Raw genomic sequence first — 21,554 nt, 5'->3', positions numbered from 1 at the left:
TCTCGTGGCAACTGTGAAACAGGATGATGAGTTCTCCTGTGGGCCAGGATGATTAGTTCTCCCGTGGCACTTGTGGGCCGAGATGATTAGTTCTCCTGTGGCAACTGTGGGACATGATGATTCGTTTTCCTGTGGACAGGATGATTAGTTCTCCTGTCGAGGCATCCTACCGATGCAGTCTGAGACTCATGGGAAGTACCTCTCATCTGATCAGTGAGCAGGGAAACGGGGTTAGGGACCATAGTAGTACTATCGATGGACGCATTGTTGTATCTACTGTACTCCCTGTGCTAGGTTGACCTCCATTGATCTGGGATCAGTATGAGTGGTTTGAGACACTCTAGTGATATTGATCTGGGATGAATAAAACTAACTTTGGGTAAGTAAGAGTGGTATGACACACTCTCCTCATATGAAACTGACTTCGGGTCAATAAAGAATGGTATGAGACATTCTCGATCAATTCTTCTTCTTCATGGTTCACTAGAGCAGAGCAGAGCAAAGCAGTGCAGGGCACTGATGGCAGAGATAGTACAGTCAAACAGAGGGATCAGCGGATGGAGTTCTCCCTAGTTGAAAGGGAGTGTTAAAATTGGCAACTAGGACCAAACTCCATGTGGGTCATCTTATTAATGGAAGCTGATATTTTTCTTGGATCCCTCTCATCGAGAGGTGTAGGATTGATCTAAAGATCATCCGATTCCGATAAATATTCATGGAGATATGAATTTATTTGTGTTATGGAACAATTTGTGAAGGTCGGCCAGCTACCAAATAAACACCTCTTGTGCTCAATGTTTTAGTATAAATAGAGGTGCCTTGAAAGTCATTTGTACACACATCCTCTTGGTGATCTCTTCCTCTCCACTTGTCTTTGGGTTTTGGTGGGAGGAGAAATCTAAAGAGGATATGCTGCCCTAGATCCCAACGCTATCATGGAGGAGATTTTAACGCAGTGAAGAAAGGGTTCTACGCAGCTAGTCAAGATGCCTTCTACGCAGCCCTAAAGGAGGAGTCTTGGAGGAGCCCTAGCCGCAGGTATACATGCCCTAGCCGCAGTCAAAGGGAGCTCCAATTCGCAGCCAAAAGGAGCCCTAATCCGTTGTCTAAAGGAGGCCTAAAACGCAGTCTAGAGAGACCTAATCTAAGGTCATCTATCCGCTGTCAAGAGGCCCTATTCGCTGTCAAAAAGGAGGCCATAATTCCGTAGCAAGGAAAGGCCACATCTGCCGCAAGAGGAAAGGTAGAAGAAGCCCTTAACTGTAGCTAAAGCAAGCCCTAGCCGCAACAAGAAGAAGTCTGGATAACGAGGTCATTTGAGGGCTATTTCAGGGGTCCGTTTAGAGGACAGAGTGACTGTTCTTGGAGGCCGAGGCAAGGAGGGTTTGTTGGAGGGTGCAACAACTATTTTAGGGCAACAAGTCCATACGTTGGGCTTGGAACTGCCCTCAAGGAGCAGCGTGGAGGGCAACATGCTATTTAAGGACAGCCGAGGGCAACATGCTATTTAAGGACAGCCACAACAAGAGGAAGCAATTCTGGGTTAGCTTGCGGGTTGTTAAGGATTGTGGTTGGTTGCCCTAACCAGTCCAGAATTGCAACAACCTAATTACCCTAGAACAGTGAGCTAGTGCACACATCTTGGAATGAATCTTGTATGTGTTGAGTCAGTTTGATGGCTGTAAAGTGCAGCCATAATCCGCAGCAAAGGGAGGGCTGATCAGCAGTGGAATATAAGCTTTATATACAGTTTGAAGGCAGCCCCAATCCGCTGTTAAGAGATGTCCATTATCAGTCTTGTAAAGACTCTTATTCACTGCCCAAAGAAACCTAGTTGCAATCACTTTAACTGTTGTCATAATACCACATTGTTGTAGGTGACAGCATGGCCTAATTGTAGACTATTTGGGCATGTTGGTGTAGACTCTATAACTCAGTGTTGCTGGACATATTATGGGACAGCAGCATAGTACATGGGACAACTGCAATGACACTAGGACAACTGCAACATGGGACAGCTGCAAGCATGAAGAATCATGGACAACATCAAGTACAGTGCAACAAGTACATTAGGACAGTGGTAAGCATGGTGCAGTAGTGGCACTATGTACAACAGTGCTAAACACTGGGACAGCAACAACATGAGGTCCAACATTGTGATGATGGGTGCAGCATGGTGCAGCACGGTGAGGTGCAGCATGATGACAAGATGCAGCACTATGATAGGTGAAGGAGTCACCTTGGAGAATCAGTTGAAGCAGCATGTCTTCAACTGATCTCATGTATCATCATCCTAGGAGATGATCTATGCTCTTATCTAGATAAGTCAAAGTGTTGATTTCTGTTGTAAATGTACTATATCTCTTTCTCTCTGTTGAACTATTGAAGAACATATAAGAAGAATTGATCAAGGGTTTCCCCACATTGGGGTTTGTCCCTGGCTAGCGCCACATCTTGTGTCCTCTTGTCTTGTATTGTCTTCTACGATTCATATTTATGTTCTATCTGCAGTTTATTTTAATGCTAATGTGATTGCTAATCTGGAAAAGATATTGAGCTAATTGTGAAAATTGAAATAAATTGCTCTAGCATAGAACATACCTAAAATTAACAAGATTCCCTAACTAGGTGCAGATGCTACAACGTGGACTTGGTCTCTCGTGGACTATTGGAGGGTAGCGTGAGAGTGGACCAAGTGTGGACGTGATTGGGAACTTATGGTCTGCTGGAGGACAGTGTGTTAGTGTCCAAGTTGGAGCCCAGTGAGCAACACCTTGATGGACAAAGGTAGTTGCAAGAGAGGTAGTTGTTGATCTCAAGGGTCTGATCAAATAGGTGTTGTTTGTGGAGCCCAAGACTTGTGTGTGGAGAAGGACATCTACAATAGAAGATGGGTAATCCTCCTAGCTCGTGTTCATTGTGGTAGATGGACATCTTGCAGTGATAGGTGGCAGCCCTTCATGCCCTATGTTGGTCTTCATCGGTGCAACACAAGAAGACCATAGCGGGCTGAAGTCCCTGAGTAGCTGATGAACAACAGTGGGCAGTTGAGAGTTGTTCACAAGTGGAGCTGTGAACAACTCGACAAGAGTCTTGATGTGTTATGGCCATGATGAACTAAGGCACAACTAGTGAGCAAATTGGGTAGCCAAGGTTCAGTGGCCTGATGAACTTGGAGCACTGATAGAGGCAGGAGCTGCAGATTGGGGGCCGAAGCACTGGGCAGGTACAGGGTACGACCAAGGGTAGCTGAGAGAGTCGACTTCATCAGCCAGATGGTCAGAGTATCTTGTTGAGGACAGACTGGTTGTTGATGTATTGACACCAAGCCCTAGTTTTGTATCTTGTACTAGTGGATGTATGAGGGCCATTATCCCTAGGTACGGATGCCCTAGACTGTTGTATTATATGTTGTTTAATATAACAAAGTTGGGTTGAAAAATGTAAAAAGTTGTCTATATTCTGTGCTTGTGTGATTTACTACTAATTATATTTCGTTGTGCAAAGTAGTATCGTTGAGATTCTTGGTTTGGCAGCGTCAGAGATTTTAAGATTCTATGCTAGACCCAAGATCATGGAAATTCAACATGGTATCAAAGCATATATGAGCTAATTTGAGGGACAGTGAATCAGAGTGTGCACAGTGAAGTAACTCAGAGGGAGTTGTGGGTGTCTGGATCATGGAACAGAGGGTTCAGCTAAAGACATGGAGATGTGGTCTCGATAAACTACATGATGAGATGGTTGGGAGTTTTGGTGGATCGGTGGTGATCCTGGTGCACTTCAGTATCTTGTGTGGCGTTTTGTAGATCGTGGACTTTTCTATGTCTTGTCATGGATGGGTGGGACAGCTCGAGGGTTTCTTTGGCATGGACGAGATCAGGTTGATCGAGATGGCTTCATGTGATGGACTTCAAATTGGCAGGCTAGAGTCTTCATCGGATCGTGATGTTGCATATCCTAGATTGGTGGGATTTGCACGAGTGGTATTTGATCTAGAAGGATGAGTTCTTGCAGGACTGAGCCAGTGGAAATCGTGTATGCTCAGAGGGAGTCTAGCCTCAAAGGGAGTAACCCTATGGAGGTTCAGGATATTCAGGTTCAGATGTGATGAGGCAGAGGCACTATCGAGATTTTCAGATTCATCTATAGGGTATGTTGTAGTGATGGGTGTCAGATGGGCTCGTGTCGTCGTCGAATGATGGTTACTTCCTAGTCTTGGAAGTACCTCCTGTTATCACTCCTCCGGGTCTCCAAGGCTGAGGAAGAGTCCAGCTGAGGTAACCACAGACCAATCTTTTGACTTGGTAGCTAGCCCTACCAAGCTGGAGAGGGCTCTCTCCAAATAATCACAGCCAAGAAGGCTGGACGGATTAGGGTTTTAGGCTAAATATAGTAGCTCAGGGTTTTGATTTGATTTGATTGCGGTAGTCACTGGATGAGTGAATTAGGTCAGAGAGTGAACAAGGTCGGGCAAAAGAAAATCAGAATTACAGACATCTGATGGGGCAAGGTAGGCAAGTACTTTAACACTTTGTAGTATATTGATGGAATGGTTTAGACTAATGAGGTGCTAAAAAGAGCATGGAAATCATGAATTCTTTTTAAACTGAAGAAATGAAACAAATTATGATGATTTTCCCAAAACAAAGCATAGAAGATGAATTCTGCTTATCATACTTGAAAATCAAACATATTTAGAAGTGAAAGGATCATAGAAAATACAAAACATTCACACATATGTAACTGAAGAAGAAACAATGTCAAAATACCATGCCACGAGAATCCCACCAAAATCGTTGCAACTCATCCAATATATTCCATGCCACTAATACAACATCCAATAGAGTCCAACCTCTAAAAAAAGTGAAGAAAGGGAAGATATAGACATCAAAACAAACTCCTCCCAACCTCAGGGGTCGAATCCATGAGAAGAGGAGAAATTCCACCAAAATCTAAACTGATAGCTACAGTGTAGAGTGGTCAAAATGACTCATCCCTAATTACATTGAAACTGATTCACCTGACTTGATGAAGACTATTAACCTAATGTATTTACCCCTAGGTAATAGTAAAAGACCATAATTACATTTACCATATCAATTACATCAGTAAAAAGTTGATTTCCCATAGGTGAAAATCAAATCTGGAGAAGAACAATGAAAAATTAGGCAAACTATCAAGTGCGCCATCTTTGTGTCAAGTGCGCCCTCACAGTGTCAAGTGTGCAGCGCCATCTTCAAACCCACTTTTGACTGCCTTCCCGGTGTCCAAATTGAGCCCAGGATAGCTCATTGGAAAGCTTATCCTGTCTAGTTTCCAAATCTGCCTTTAGTTTTCAAAATGGGCTTGATTTGACCCTCCAAAACTTCATTCTCCCAAGACTAGTCAAGTGCGCAACGCCTAGCTGAAAAAGAGGGCAGAAACATGGTTTTCTTAGATATATTGGTCCTTCTGCATCCATTGGTGGTTTCCATTTCTCCAAAAAGTGTCCCAAAAAAGTGCACAACGCCCTAGTTTGACCATGCAGCTGATATTTAAATTGCCTAAAAAACACAAAAAACATATATTTGCTAAAATGTGCCAAGAGGCTTCAAAATTGGTCAAGGAGCTAATGTTTGGTGTAGCTAGGCTTGGAGTGAAGCCTTTGCAAGTATGTCAAGCTTCTCCTTCTCTTTTTGGTGAGTTAGGGCTTCAATTTTTTCCTTTGCAGCCTTGAGTTTTGCCCTTGCATTCCTTTCTCTGTTGGCATAGTGTTTTGCCATCTTCTTCTGAATTTCATTTTGTTGGTTAGCTTTGTCTAGGAGCTTCTCTAAATGTTGATTGACCTTATCAAGCCAATGCTCCCAGTTCTCATTGATCAAGATGGCAAATTGCTCATTCCATGTGAGCTCATTAGCAAGCTCAACCTCCTTTTGTTTCTCTAGTTCTAGAGCTCTTTTCAGCCCTCTAGTTCTAGGTCTTTTTCTAGGTTCTTGCTCTTCTTTAGGTTCACCATACCTGTCATAGGCCTCATCAAGCAATGCCTTGGCTTTCATTGCTTCCCTCTTTGCCTTGATGAGCTTAATCTCCATGACATCATGTTTGGCTTGAAGCTACTTATTCTCCTGCTCATAATATGAGATGATGTATTTTGACCTCTCTAGGTTGATCTGGAGCTCCCTGATGAGTGCATCTTTTTCTTTGATGACAATGCTTGTGCTCTCACTATCATCATGCTCACCTAGGTCAGTGAAGTCAAAATCTTGCTCTGTCTCATGGAGGTCCTCCTCCTCATGTTGAATCTTTGTCTCTGTCATCTTTTCCTTGCCCTTCTATACCTGCTTTGTTGATGAAGAAGGCAAGGCCCCTCCCACACTTTGTGGTGCAAACACCTACTTATGGCCTCTCTGATAAGTTTGTGTCAAAGTGCCCAAATCAGAGCCTTTAGGCTTGATGACCTCAACCTATTCAATTTACTCCTGCTCTTTGATTTCATCTATGTTAGTTGAATGAATATGCTCATGAAATGGTGATAATGGAAGTGATGGTGAAGGTGGCAGCGGATATAATGGCAGTGGATAAAGTAAAAGTGACACCTGCTAAAGTGACTTGGTTTTCTTGGAGTTTGGATATGAAGAGTCTAGTCAACATAGGATGGTGTTGGATTGCCTGAATTTGCTCACAGAAATCATAACAGCCTAGATATTTGAAGGATGTCACAACCATAGGAGATGCCAAGAGTTCCCTGAAATCTATTGGCTCAAATCTAAGTATTCCGCCTCCTTTGTGTGTTTTCTTGACCTTTGTTTCTTCTCCCTCTGTTTCTTCTTCCTCGATGTATGGTTTATATTCCTCTTCTACCATAGTGTTTTAATATCAAACCCTACGGAGGTATAAGGTTGTTGGAATGTGGTTTTTGGGGAATAGGGAATGGGGAAGGGAAATATAAAGGAGATGGGTGAAGGGATGTATGTAATGGAGGAGGATATGGGGTATTAATATGATAGATTTTTGGGATGGGAAATTGTTTGCGATGTAGGGCGTTTGGGAGCCTAGGTAGTTGTAGCACCTAGGACTTAGGGTTTTGGTACAAAGGTTTAGAGAGTATTTGGGATAAAAGGGTTTAGGGAAAGGGAATGAAGGTGTAGGGGAGTTAAAATTTAGGAATTGAGAGTGCAAGGGTAGTTTTTAAGGAGATACTAGGGTTTAGATGTGAAAATAACACCAAATCTTCAAGCAACTTTCAAAACACCATGAGAATGATTTTAGGAGGAAGAAACATGTAATCTTCAGCTCTTACTTGTGGGAGGTTGAATACAACTTTGGTGGAGCTGAGGTGATTTTAGCTTTCCTGGACAAACATGCAGTGCCTATGGCAAGTGCGTAGCACCTCTGGCAAGTGCGCAGCGCGTGAAGAGAACGTGCGACGCCTATGGCAAGTGAGCAACGTCGGGAAAGTGCACAGCGCCTGAAGATAACGCGCGACGCCCGTGGCAAGTGAGTAGCGTCGAGCAAGTGCGTAGCCCCTGAAGAGAACGCACAACGCTTGCTCTGTTTTGCTGATTTCGCCCAAAATTGTGAAAAATGGTCTCTTGGGGTTTGCTCAAGAAATGATAAAAGGCAAATGGAGTGGAGTTAAATGCTAGGAAGGCCTTTATACTTAAATGAATTTGATCTTTTAGCTTTAAAACCCACTTTTTAATGTTTCATTTCTCCTTTTTTAAATGCTTGCTAATTTCCCTTTACTCTCTGATTTTCTTCTTTGCAGGTTGATGATGCATGAAGTTTTGGCACTCTTCACATTTGAATTTGCTTGGATGAAGTTGGCACATAGTTCTTTGAGTTAACATCTTAGGAATATTAACTTATTACATATAATGAACATAAAATTACATAAATTAGAAAAAATATTACCTCTCTGTTTTTTAGAATAAAATTACAATTTGAAATAGAACTGATACTTAGAAAGAAAATTAGAACTTGGGCAAGATATTTACCTGTTTGCCAATCCTCTCTAAATATAAAAAAGTATATTGTTTTCCTCACTCTCATACCTTTTTGTTGGCTTTATGCAGTGAAATGGAGTATTATTGGACCTTGAAATAATGAAACCTAGTGACCTAATGGGACCTTGAATAACTAGACTCCATGTGGACTTGACTGACACAAAACATGATGAAATGAGCTTTTACGATCAATGTATGCTCAGTAAGACACAAGAAGGTGGGCCAACAAATATTGAATTTTGAGGGAGAGTAGGGCTTTTGACATAGGGCTACCATCAATGCTTAAATTTTTGAATGAGAACAAATTTTTGAATGAGGACCTAGGTGGAATGACAAAAATTTCAGAATAGGGCCCTAATATGATATAAAATAGGAGTTTTGATCATTCATGGCAATACAAAAATACTGACTTTAACACCTTCCTCGCTAACAGGGAGTGTTGATTTTTGTGTAGCTTGGGAGGTACTCCAAGCCCTAGTGTTCAAGGGTTGGAGGTCAAAGTGCCACAAGTAGGCTTGTGGGCTTAGAACCCAAGCCTGGGGTTTTGCACCCAATCGTGTTTGGGGCAATTCCGGAAGCACATTTCTACATGTGATGGCATGAGACGATAAAGGGCGGAAAGGAGAATCCAACACTTCAAGAATTGTCGAATTCCGAGTTGTAGAAGTGGAGAAATGAATTTTTGAAGTTGACAAGTAATTATTGGTTTTCAAGTCATGTAGGCTTGAAGTAAAATTTGGCCAATAGATGTGTCTCTTCACTAATTCGTGGAGCCCTTTCTTTTGTGTATAAAAGAGAGGTGATGGAGTCACTTTAGACTCATCCATTGGTGCAACATCTTCTCAACAGAGGGACTCGGTGGAGAGAGGAGACTATCTAGCCCTAGCCACAGCAAAAGAAGAGGCCTAAACAATGTGGAGCAGAGGAATTGAAGTCTACAGGGGAGACCGAGTAAGGAGGCTGGTGCGGAATGTCTTTGGGCTATCCAGGTTGTTGTTTTGAGGGCCGAGTAGGCTTGTTGTGAGGCTGAGTTCATGAGAGGCAAGGACACTGTTGTTGGAGGGTGTTTGGGCATTGTTTGGAGGGGTCGGTGCTACAAGAGGGTTGTTGTGCTAGGCCACAGGCCATAGCATACAACCAGGAGCTGCGTAAGCGCTGTCAAGGGTGGACTATGCCCTAAGGAGGCATCGTGGCAAAGGAGGAGCCTTCTTAAGGTATGTCGCAGCCCTTTAAGGGCTTGTTTGGGGACTGTCAAGTGGATTTAGGGCTGCAGTAAGTGCCCTAACCAGGACAGTTACAAACATCATGTGCAAACATTAGTACAACAATGTTTTTGGAGGGATGTTGGGTCAAAGAGTTTGAGGAGTGCTTGGATCGATTGATGGGTAGCTTGAGGATACCTTCAAAGTTGTTTGGAGTAGCCCATGTGGATTGTTGGGAAGCCTACCAAGCAGCGAAGGTGACAACAGACACTTTAGATTGGAAGACAAGAGGACATCAGCAAGGAGAGTTGAACATGTACTCTTGTATGACAGTTGGATAGATGTCTTAGGTGAGGACATGACTAGTGCCCAAATTTGTGTAATAGCTCCTCTATTGCAAAAGCAAAGGGCGGATTGGTGAAGTCTATGGGGAGCCGTGTGTAAGGGTCTCCTATGTGTGGGGATGCCCTAACTAGGTGTAAATGCTACAGTGTGGACTTGGTCTCCCATGGACTGTTAAAGCGCAGCGTGAGAGTGGACCAAGTGTGGACGTGATTGGGCACTTATGGTCTGCTAGAGGACAACATGTTAGTGTCTAAGTTGGAACTCGGTGAGCAACACCTTGATGGACAAAGGTAGTTGTGAGAGAGCTAGTTGTTGAGCTCAAGGGTTTGTTCAAACAGGAGCATTTTGTGGAGCCTGAGGCTTGTATGTGGAGAAGGACATCTACAACAAAAGATGGGCAGTCCTCCTAGCCCGCATTCATTGTGGGAGATGGACATCTTGCAGTGATAGGTGACAACCCTTTGTGCCCTATGTTGGTCTTCATCTATGCAGCGCAAGAAAACCATAGTGGGTTGAAGTCCCTGACTCTTGTATGACAGTTGGATAGATGTCTTAGGTGAGGACATGATTGGTGCCCAGATTTGTGAAATAGCTCCTCTATTGCAAAAGCAAAGGGCGGATTGGTGAAGTCTATGGGCAGCCATGTGTAAGGATCTCCTAGGTGTGGGGATGCCCTAACTGGGTGCAAATGCTACAGTGTGGACCTGGTCTCTCATGGACTGTCAAAGGGCAGCATGAGAGTGGACCAAGTGTAGACGTGATTGGGCACTTATGGTATGCTAGAGGACAACGTGTTAGTGTCCAAGTTGGAACTCGGTGAACAACACCTTGATGGACAAAGGTAGTTGGGAGAGAGCTAGTTGTTGATCTCAAGGGTTTGTTCAAACAGGAGCAGTTTGTGGAGCCCGAGACTTGTGTGTGGAGAAGGACATCTACAACAAATGATGGGCAGTCCTCCTGGCCCGTGTTCATTGTGGGAGATGGACATCTTACAGTGATAGGTGGCAACCCTTTGTGCCCTATGTTGGTCTTCATCAATGCAGCGCAAGAAAACCATAGTGGGCTGAAGTCCCTGAATAGCTGAGAAGCAACAGTGGGCAGTTGAGTGTTGTTCACAAGTGGAGTTGTGAACAACTCGACAGAAGTCTCAATGTGTTGTGGCCTTGATTGACTAAGGCACAACTAGTGAGCAAATTTAGTAGCTGAGGGTCAATGGCCTGATGGACTTGGAGCATTGATAGAGGCAAGAGCTGCAGATCAAGGGCCAAAGGACTGGGCAGGTACATGGTACAACCGAGGGTAGCTGAGAGAGTCCACTTCATCAGTGAGATGGTCAAAGTATCTTGTTGAGGGCAGATTGGTTGTCGATGCACTGACACCAAGCCCCAGTTTTGTATCTTGTACTAGTAGATGTATGAGAGCCATTATCCCTGGTACGGGAGCCCTAAACTGGTGTATTATATGTTGTTTAATATAATGAAGTTGGGTTGAAAAACGTAAAAAGTTGTCTATATTCTATGCATGTGTTATTTACTGCTATTTATATTCCGTTGTGCAAAGTAGTATCGTTGAGATTCTTGGTTTGGTAGTTTCAGAAATTTTAAGATTCTATCCTAGACCCAAGATCATGGAACACTTAACACCAAATACAAGCCAAACCAAACCCTCTATAAATCTTTGTGTTCGCTGCTCAGGGAGGCCGAAAGTTTCAAAGGCCTTATTTACTAGATCATACATTGAGTTGATTGCATTTGGAGTGATCTAAAATTTAAAGGAGAGCATACTTGCAAAAACACCTTGCCCAGTGAATCCCAATCAACTAAAAAGCAAGAAAGACAAGCCCTAGCCCTCTTCTGAAATTTGTTATTCTGCCTCAGGAGTCTGAACTATTTCAGAGCATATAAGCATAATATATGTTGTTGAAATATGACATGTGAGGTAAGGTATAATGTCTCCTTGTTATAGGCTTATGTGTGGGCTAAGAAGGGCTCCATTGAAATGAACATTGGAGATTAGAAGAGTCTCCATAAGGAATTAAAACATTAGAAATAATTCATTTCTTGTGTGTTAAGGAAGGTTGTGAGCCTGATGTAGGAGGGATATTAGTCCTCAAAATATAAAGGATACTAATTTAATACTTTTCTTCAAATGATTTTTCACCAACATTTAATAACTTATTTGTAATAACGCTTACCAATGAACGTGTGCCATGACTCATCCTATGGTGTTTTAGCCCACCAATTGGGGTCCCCAACTTCAAACGTGAATATCTCTCAAATCAAGGGACCTCTCGAGACTTACCACATATCAAAAACATCTTTCCGAGGATCTTCCAATGATGTGGATCTCTAAAATAAACTCAATGATTTTCCTCTTCAAAAACCTTTGACAAAGTTGGGGTATGTCCTCAATTTAGGGAACCCGAACCCTAAGACCTGGGTTTTCAACCATCCAACAATGGAGTTGCCAACTTGTGTAATCCAAATAATTATAAGAAGCATTCATTACAATTTGACATCAATGATGGTTGTTTCAATCAAAGTCAAACCAATCAAACCCCAAGGTTGACATCAATGACAACACCATCCGACATCTTTTTGGTTTCCGAGCTTTTTGTGATTTCATTGAACAAATCAACAAAAATTCTCCCACTTCCATGTCTTGTAAAACCACCACCAGTTTTACAAAACTCTTTACCAACATCTAATCTAGTATCCTCGTCTGAGACTCTTGTACTCCTAGAGGATCCTTTTCCCGAAGACTTCAAGCTCCTTGGGAACTCATTCAAACTTTCAATTGTATCAAAATTTTGAAGGCTTTGTATCAATTATATCCACTAAAGGCTTCCATATGCTTCGGAGCTTGAAGAAAAAGGTCTTATGCTTTGATTTTAGACTCCATAGCTTGTTCAACTTGACATCAAGGATGGGTTTTCGCCATAGCCATTTATAATGATCACCAGGCATGTAAAGTGATTCCATCTCCAATCCAATTAGTAGTTCTCAAATTTTTCATATTTAAATCTAAAAGGAATTTTAAGAATGGAATATTTTTCAAGTTGGAAATATCCAAAAATATGTGATCATTGATCCCATTGAAAGAGTTAATTGTCTAACGTTGCATCTGTTTAGAAGCGCTCAGGGGTTTTGAGATCATTTTATTATTCGTTTATTAAATGGATCAATTTTGAAAATGTTATGGGATCTTTGTGATGGCTTAGGATGCTTAACATCCCTTGTTAATCCTTCCTGCCAGGTTTTACAGGGAAGTATAGTTTCAACTTGCACTGAAAACAATGTGAAGAATTATTTTTTTATCATTGGTAAGTTTATTGGGCTTCAATCTCATTGTGGAATTTTTTTCTATGGGTTGAAACATGGACTGCTCCAAAACATGGAACATGACCACCCTTTGGAAATTTGTTTTGACAGAAAAGTGTATATTCTCGGCATGATAAATATTGAGCGCTTGAAGACAATGGCAATTACAAAGGACTTTAGTTTATTTTGTTGAGTTCATGCAATGGAATTGTATGATAAACAAGTACATGGTTTACGAAAAAAATTCATCAATTATTTATTCTGTTTGAAGGCATATTTAATATTTCTTCACATACCATTTGTAACATCAAACATTGTTATCGTGATGCACCATGGTGATTGAAAATATCTCGAGGATGCACCCATTGCATAGTTTTTTTGAGACACTTCCATACATCTTAATATTCATTTCTATTAAATTCATTTAAAAATAAATGTTACAAACCTTGTTACAGATTTAGAATGTACAAGAAGATTCTACTATATTAATTTCAAAAATAAATCTCACAAATACTCTAATTTGAGCCAATGGTTTTAATTTCAAAATATACAAGATGGCTCCCATGAGCTTTTTAAGAGTACGCTCCTTCCAAAATTGATATTTATATATAGAAATGCTTATACTTATAAAAACAAGTACTCACATGCTGCAGATAGTCGTATTAAGCTGCTTAGATAGCAAGAGGGTTTGGCAAAGGTCAAAGCGCCCCTCTTCATGTCAATACTACTACCCACTGTCTCACAGGAGGGGCTCATTGTTAGAGTTGCTGCAGGCAAAGGCATGTAGAAATCCTGAGCAATAACACAAGGTGGAGCCACTTTGATAGCTCTTGGCTCCTCAACCTCCCTTTGCAATCTTCTATTCTCCTCTGTCACTGTTTCAGAGCAATGTTTCAGAAGCTCACAGTCCACTTCTGTTTGTTTCAACTTAGTTCTGCATCCAAAGGAATTTGCATAAGCATTTGCTTGGTGAAGGATTATTTGGTTTGGAATACAAAAAACATGCCAGCCAAACAATACATATACAGCAATGCACAATCTGCATGAATGCATATTAAAAAAAAATTACCAACACAGTCTCTCCTTTATTTCATATCAAGGAGGTCAACGTTATGAGAACCACTACAAATTTCACATATATATGACACCAAGTGTGGAGTGAGCTCCTATATATCAGTTCTATTATATATATAACTGAAATTTGAACTTGAATAGACAACGAGATATATATATATATATATATCACTTCTTCGTATTCAACCCAATAAAACACATTAATATGAAATATAGAGAGTAGTCTCTTCATATTTATAGTGTAAAAGGGATTTATTAGTCTATTGACCAGTACTTCATGCATAACGGGAGCCTCATATGGATAGATGAATAGAATCTAACAATCAAAGATAAGTATTCAAAAACACATAACATGCGGCTCTGGACAACCAACTTACCTTCTTCTACAGTTCTTGAACCAGACTTCCACTTGGCGTGACTTCAGGTTTAGTCTGTTGGTCAATGCCTTGTTTTGCTTCTGCACATGATAGCCCTTAAAAGTTAATATAAATTCACTGTGAAAAAACTACCAAAAGAGAAGATTACTGAAAACAAAGTCAGATTTCTGAGCCTTCTTAAATCTTTATCAAAATAAAAATGATACAGCAGATTGTCAAAGTTTAGCATACATCTTCACATGGTCTCATCTCAATGCATGACAAAGGACATTGTTAGAATCCTTAAAGTTATTAACTATGTTTTGATGTGACATATGTGGAAGTAAAAATAAAGCTTAGGATCTGCTCCTCCAATCAAGGCTTTAAAGTTAAACATTGAAGACAATGCCTCTAGTAGGAGAAGAAACCTATCAACCATGATTAGGCAAGGCAAGCATCTAGCATTAGTTTGTGTGAATAAACCAAAGGGATGAAATATTGAAGCATTTGGGTCAAGAGTTCGACCAGCAGGTTAAGGAGACAAGCATTGATGCAAGATGTGGATGAAGAAATCTATTTTACACAAAGCTCATAATGTACCCAAAGAAAGACATCCAAGCTATAGGAAAAGATGCTATACATCCAAACATATACTTGCTACCTATGTGTCAATTATATATTACTAAAGCGACATCCATGCACACCTATGTGTTGCTGAAAACCCTTGGAGTAGAGGTCCCAAAACATTGTTCAGCATTTCAGATTTGGATGTGGACAGGAAACACCAGGGAAGCACCACCGAAACTTTCAGTAGCATTTCTGTTTATCAGCGATAGCAAGGTGATGATCTGTAAGTTACAACAAAAAATTCTTGAAACAAGTGCAGCACAAGGGACTGGGATTAGTAAAACCCTTGGTTAGACTCTATGAAGGAGTGGAAAAAGGTGCTGGGCATGGAACAAATTTTGTTGAAGGGAAAATGAGGTAATCTCTTGACTGTCTATCAACAACGACACAGAATTTTCTCTAGAATAGGCTGCAAAATCCTCACTATCTCACAAATCTTCAAGCAAGTAAAATGAGTTAATGGAGGCAAGCTCAAATTTGTACTAGAAAAACACACCCTACACAGAAACATGCACAAACAAAAACCCATTAGGGTATGCTGGCAATTGGACCTGACTATTTTCATGGGGTTTTTTGCAGAACCTTGGGCTGCAAAATTCTCACTATCTCACAAATCTTAAAGGAAGTAAAATGAGTTAACTGAGGCAGTCTCAGATTTGCACTAGGAAAGCACACCCTGCACATAAAAATGCACAAACAAAAACCCGTTAGTGTATGCTGGCAATTGGGCCTCACTATTTTCATGGGTGTTTTTGCATGCCATTTTCCGAGATTTCATGCTTAGAATCATAGTTTTTCAGGATTGTGTTAAATGCTTTCAATTCTTATTGACAGACACAGGATAAGAATAGAATGGCACTGGTGAAATGGAAGAATACTTAAACCAAAGGCAGAAGGTGGCCACAGTTTTAAAAATATACACCAATTTTGGAAAGCCTTAGCAACTAAGAGGCTTTTGAGGCTTATCAATGGCAAGGACCATTGGCACAATGTGATATCTCAGAAATATCCACACCAATGTCTTTTGAATAATGGATTAGGATCTTAGTTAAATCAATATCAAATGCCTTGATAATGCGGAAAGTTTTAGTTCAATATTTTCCTTGTGTAGGAAGTTGAACTGCCTAGAGAGTTGGTGATGGTACAAACATGATACTGGCAATTGACCCATGGATGGGAAATGCTAGGCACTTTCAACTATCCTGGAATTTGTCTAATAGGGGAAATGCATTGGGTATTACAGCTCTAACAGAGGCTGCAGACACAATGAGTACTAATATGTGGCAACATGGCTGGAAAATAGAAGCAAATATAGGATTGGAGGGTAGATTTGCAGATCATTGGAAGGCTTTCATACAATGGCTGTCCCAGGACTCTGTTTAATCAAGAATAAGGATGAATCTTTAGCATGTGCAATCAAGAAAGAATGAAGAGTGAAGGATACTGTTTAAAAGACCAGTGGATTTAACAGAGAATGTGGGAGATTAAAGAAGAAGAAGCTGCAGTTTCTCTCAGAGCTTGTTTGAGATGCCTACAAGTTGGTTAACCTTTATGTCTTTACCTAAGCCCTGCTGTTTTATTCTGTGTTCTGGTTCAATATGCAGGATACTTTTGCTTTTTGTGATGTATTGTGGGTTAATATCCCTTTTAAGAGCAAAGATATATCAACAAACCTGACAAATCACCAATTGGAGAGTTGTCAACCAGTCATAACATATTCCAATGAAAGATGATCCACAGAAGAAGCTCTTGTATCTATAAAATAACAATGCAATTTTGATCAGAGCAAACAATGACATGTAAAGTCATACACACATCAAAATATGGACTACATCAATTAGGAGTCCCATCGAATGCACCTGCAATGATAGAAAACCTAGAATGATGTTGCATCCATCTATGTGCTTGAATTGGAGGCACACTAGTGAGATGATGCATCTATGCAAACATTCACAGTAGATTAACAACATCCAGTGTACACGTTTAAGAGCAAATTAAGAGCAAAGATATAGCAACAAACCTGGCAAATCACCGATTGGAGAGTTGTCAAGCAGCCAAGCATGTTCCAATGGAGGATGATCCACATTTAAGAGCAAAAATATAGCAACAAACCTGGCAAATCACCAATTGGAGAGTTGTCAACCAGCCAAGCATGTTCCAATGGAGGATGATCCACAGAAGAAACTCTTATACATTTAAACTAACAATGCAATTTTCATCAAATCAAATAATGACATGTAAAGTAATACACAAATAAAAACATGGACTACATCAAATAGGACTCCCATCAAATGCATATAGAATGATAGGAAAACTAGAACGATGGTGCATCCATCTATGTCCTTTAATTGAAGGCACACTAGTAGGATGTTGCACATCTACAAACATTCACACACTACATTAACAACATCAACAACATCCAGTACAAACATTAAGGAGCAAATTAAGAGCAAAGATACAGCAACGAACTTGACAAATCACCGATTGGAGAGTTGTCAACCAGCCAAGCATGTTCCAATGGAAAATGATCCATAGAAGAAGCTCTTGTATCTGTAAGATAACAATTCAATTTTCAGAGCAAATAGCGACATGTAAAGTAATACATACATCAAAATATCAAATACATCAATTAGAAGTCTCATCAAATGCACTTGGAATGATAGGAAAACTAGGATGACGTTGCATCCATCTATGTCCTTGAATTGAAGGCACATTAGTGGGATGTTGCACCTCTGCAAACCTTCACACACTACATTAACAACATCAACAACATCCAGTACACACATTTAAGAGCAAAATAAGAGCAGAGATATAGCAATAAATTTGACAAATCACCAATTGGAAAGTTGTCAACCAGCCAAGCATGTTCCATGGAGGAGACACAAAAGAACCTTTTGAACCTGCAAGATAACAACACAATTTTCATCAGAGCAAATAATAACATGTAAAGTAATACAAACATCAAAATATAGACTACATCAATTAGGGGTCTCATCAAATGCACCTGGAATCATAGGAAAACTAGCATGATGTTGCACCCATCTATGTCCTTGAATTGAAGGCACACCAGTGGGACATTGCATCTCTGCAAACATTAGTATACTACATTAACAACATCAACATCCAATACACTAACAAAAAAAATTTAAGAGCAAATATATAACAACAAACCTGACCAACCATAGAGTGGAGAGTTGTCAACCATCTAGACATGTTCCAAAGGAGGATGATCCATAGAAGAAGCTCCTATATCTATAAGATAATAGTGCAATTCTCATCAGAATCTATGATGAAATGTAAATTAATATGCATATCAAAATGTGGACTACATCAATTAGGAGTCCCATCAAATGTACTTGTAATGATAGAAAAATTAGAATACTGTTGCATCCGTCTATGTTCTTGAATTGAAAACACACTAGTGGGATGTTGCGCCACTACAAACATTTGCACAATGCTCCATTAAAAAATAGTAATGTCTATATACACTAATCTAAACACATTGATCTCATCGCTTTATGGAACTTACCTGGGACAATAGAGAATGCATTGTTGGTTGTTGAGGTGTTCAAACTAAAACAGTTCATATTCAGATGCAAGGACGCTCAAATCAATTTCTAAGCTACCACTTTCTTTGTTTTTCTTTATAGGGCTAAGAAAACTCTTCTTTCTCTTCAAAGATGACTCATAAACACCCAACCCAAGGGTGAAGTCATAATCCATAATATGAAAATCATTGGCATCATCCATCATTTTTTTAACAAAATCAATCAATTGTTTTGTCTTGCTCAAAGTAACAAGAGGACTATTCCTCAACACGTCTAAGTAGCCAAACAACTTCTCTCTATAGCCAACTAAAATTCTTCAACATTTACATCAACATTGTCATCAACCATAATAGTTGTGCTAGCATCCGTATCAAGATTTGATGCCTCTATAGTTATCTCAGGAGGGAGATTGAATGTATTGCATCTGGTATCATGATCCAAAAAAGGCTCTCAATCCATTGATGGGAGAATACAACCTAAATGTAAAAATTCAATTAGTAAACATTTATTGTTTTAATAAAACAAAACAAAAAATATAATAACAAGAAAAAATATGTGACTAATCTTATAAATAGCAACCCAATTCTTGTAGAAATAGTCCAAAAACTTCTCAATTGCAAATTTGGTGAAAAAATCATTGATTGCATTAACTACTTCATCATTGGAACAATTTTTCATGATATAACTTAGTTCATTGAACATTTTGTTTTTTTTTCTTGACTACCGGGCAACTAGTTAACATTTTTTAGCCATGCCCTTTTCACCTGCCAAACACACAAGACTACTTCACACATGGTTATTCTCCTACAATATTTGATTCATTTAAAGTGAGAAATATTTAAAATGAATACAAATTGAAATGTCAAATAAAAAAATTGAAATTACCTCAAGGCAATGATATCAGCCAATGCATCATCAACCATAAAGGCATTGACCTTCCAATCGGGACGAAGTTGATAACACCTATGCAAGAGGTGGTCCAACCATAGTGCGATATCTTGTGACGCAATACATGACATCACCACCCATGTGACTAACACCCCACTTTGTTGTTCATCAAACACCACAAGCATGTATAATTGATACTGTCATATTAAACAAAAATTGAAATTAATTTTAGATCATTAATCAAACACCACAAGCGTGTACAAAAGATACTGTCATATTAAAAATTAAATCATTAGTCATAATGAATCATTACAAGCAAAATTATTTACTAAATCAATCATTGGAAAAATACTCACCCCATATTTATTTGTGTTGAATGTTGAATCTGTTAAAATTTGATAGCTCAAAAATGAGTTTACTTATGAATCTTACCTCCAGTGACCCAATTCTTGTTGAAATAGTCTAAGAATTTCTCTTCATCTGCAAACTTGATAAAAAATTGATTGATTGCATCTTCCACTTCATAATTGAGAGTGTGTTTCATGATGAACCCTAACTCACTGAACATCTCCTTGGCTTTTATGTAACTAGTGTCCAACCGATTGACATTTTTTAACCAAGCCCTCTGTACATGCCAAATGCATAAGATCACATCACAACCTGTGATCCTCCTGCCATATTCAATGCATTTTAGTGTGGTATTTTTAGAAAAAATGCAAGTTTGGTTATATTATGACAATGTTAAAGTTACCTCAAGGCACTGATTTCAGTCAGTGCATCATCAACCATGAAGGCATTGACTTTCCAATCAGGACAGGCTTGGAAACACTTGCGCATGAGCTGCTCTAGCCATATTGCAATATCATCTAATGTGTTTCTTGATGCCACGACCCATGCAACAGGCACTCCCTTTTGTTGTTCATCAAATGCCACGAGTGTGTACAACTGATACTGTCATTTCAACATTACATAAATTCAAATACAAGTTATTGATCATTCTAAATGTATACAACTTAAATAAATATATTCAATAAATCATTGGCATCTGACTTACCCTATATTTATTTGTGTTAAATGTTGAATCCATGGCTATTAAGCTATTGTGCGATAGCTTGACCATTGTCTCCAACATCCACTTTGTTTGAATCCTTATTATAAAAAGGACCTCCACACCAATTGGGCTTTTGGTAAAAGAAAAAATCTTCCCGATACTTTTGATACCAAAAGTTTACACTCATTTCGTCATTTTTGTGAAGTTGATAATTTCCCTTCGCCAACCTATTATAGATGTTTACAATCTCTTTCTTGCATAAGAAGAAATCTCTATCTCGATCTGACCATTGTCTCCAACATCCACTTTGTTTGAATCCTTATTATAAAAAGGACCTCCACACCAATTGGGTTTTTGGTAAAAGAAAAAATCTTCCCGATACTTTTGATACCAAAAGTTTACACTCATTTCGTCATTTTTGTGAAGTTGATAATTTCCCTTCGCCAACCTATTATAGATGTTTACAATCCCTTTCTTGCATAAGAAGAAATCTCTATCTCGATCTGCCACATCGATGTCAACATGTCTCTTAATGTGGGTTCTATACACTACATCAATAAGCACTCCCAAAAAGAAACAACTCTCTACATATGCAACGTCCCTTGAAAGCTTTGGCCTTGAAATATTATAAATTTAAAATATATTAAAAAAGGGTTTGAATCGCTCAAATATATTTTAGAAAATTTATCACTGTCATTGCCTTCCAAAATCCATGGTGTCCACTACTAAAGCTGATAAATTATAAGACATACCAAGTTGCTCACATGCATTCAACCCTATTCTTCCCGACTCCACCCATTCCAGGTAACTCTCTACCACCACCTCTTCTTCTTCTTCCGCTGGGCCATTTTCCAGTATCTTTACCCCTACTGTCTGTAAAACCAAAAAATAACAAATTTGATTTTCTGTGAGGACAAATCAAGACAAGGCATTAACGGATAATAACAGTAAAAATCCATTGCAATTAACCTTGATCGACAGAGACCCTTCTCCAAAACTCCATGGAAACATGCAGTTTAAAGCATTTGCAGCAATGTTATTGAAACAAATGAAAATGGCGGGAGAGCCGATTAGGGTTTCAAAGAAAAAAAATAAAAAGAGGGTCAAGTCAGGTTAGGGTTTGCATTATAAAATGATAACAAGTGACTTGAGTCG

The 21,554-nt window shown here is 39.6% G+C and overlaps 1 protein-coding gene across 18 annotated transcripts; it reads right to left on the bottom strand.

Annotated features, from left to right (window-relative positions):
• Nucleotides 1-13,247: 13,247 nt before the first annotated feature.
• On the bottom strand, nt 13,248-21,554 carry LOC149186887 (homeobox-leucine zipper protein HOX19-like). Of its 18 annotated transcripts, none has more exons than XM_089411201.1 (14): nt 21,369-21,521; nt 21,152-21,272; nt 20,403-20,902; nt 20,100-20,299; nt 19,781-20,019; nt 19,346-19,545; nt 18,442-18,936; nt 18,084-18,164; nt 17,748-17,812; nt 16,933-17,462; nt 16,586-16,667; nt 14,990-15,133; nt 14,307-14,386; nt 13,248-13,789 (listed from the first exon to the last, which is right to left on the bottom strand). In XM_089411201.1, exons 3-6 carry the CDS (start codon nt 20,478-20,480, stop codon nt 19,517-19,519), a joined length of 546 nt encoding a protein of 181 aa, XP_089267327.1. In that variant the 5' UTR covers nt 20,481-20,902; nt 21,152-21,272; nt 21,369-21,521; the 3' UTR covers nt 13,248-13,789; nt 14,307-14,386; nt 14,990-15,133; nt 16,586-16,667; nt 16,933-17,462; nt 17,748-17,812; nt 18,084-18,164; nt 18,442-18,936; nt 19,346-19,516. The 18 variants fall into 18 exon arrangements, with proteins under 18 accessions (XP_089267327.1, XP_089267328.1, XP_089267332.1 ...); XM_089411202.1 differs by having other exon boundaries at nt 14,990-15,104; XM_089411206.1 differs by lacking the exon at nt 14,990-15,133 and having other exon boundaries at nt 20,100-20,293; nt 21,369-21,536.

Source organism: Pinus tabuliformis, chromosome 3_1 (genome assembly GCF_031772625.1).
Source record: "Pinus tabuliformis cultivar Carrire ecotype Pingquan chromosome 3_1, CPIR1, whole genome shotgun sequence".
Classification (NCBI taxonomy): domain Eukaryota; kingdom Viridiplantae; phylum Streptophyta; class Pinopsida; order Pinales; family Pinaceae; genus Pinus; species Pinus tabuliformis.
Note: the sequence above shows the minus strand (reverse complement) of the source record. Positions and strands in the feature narration are given on the sequence as shown.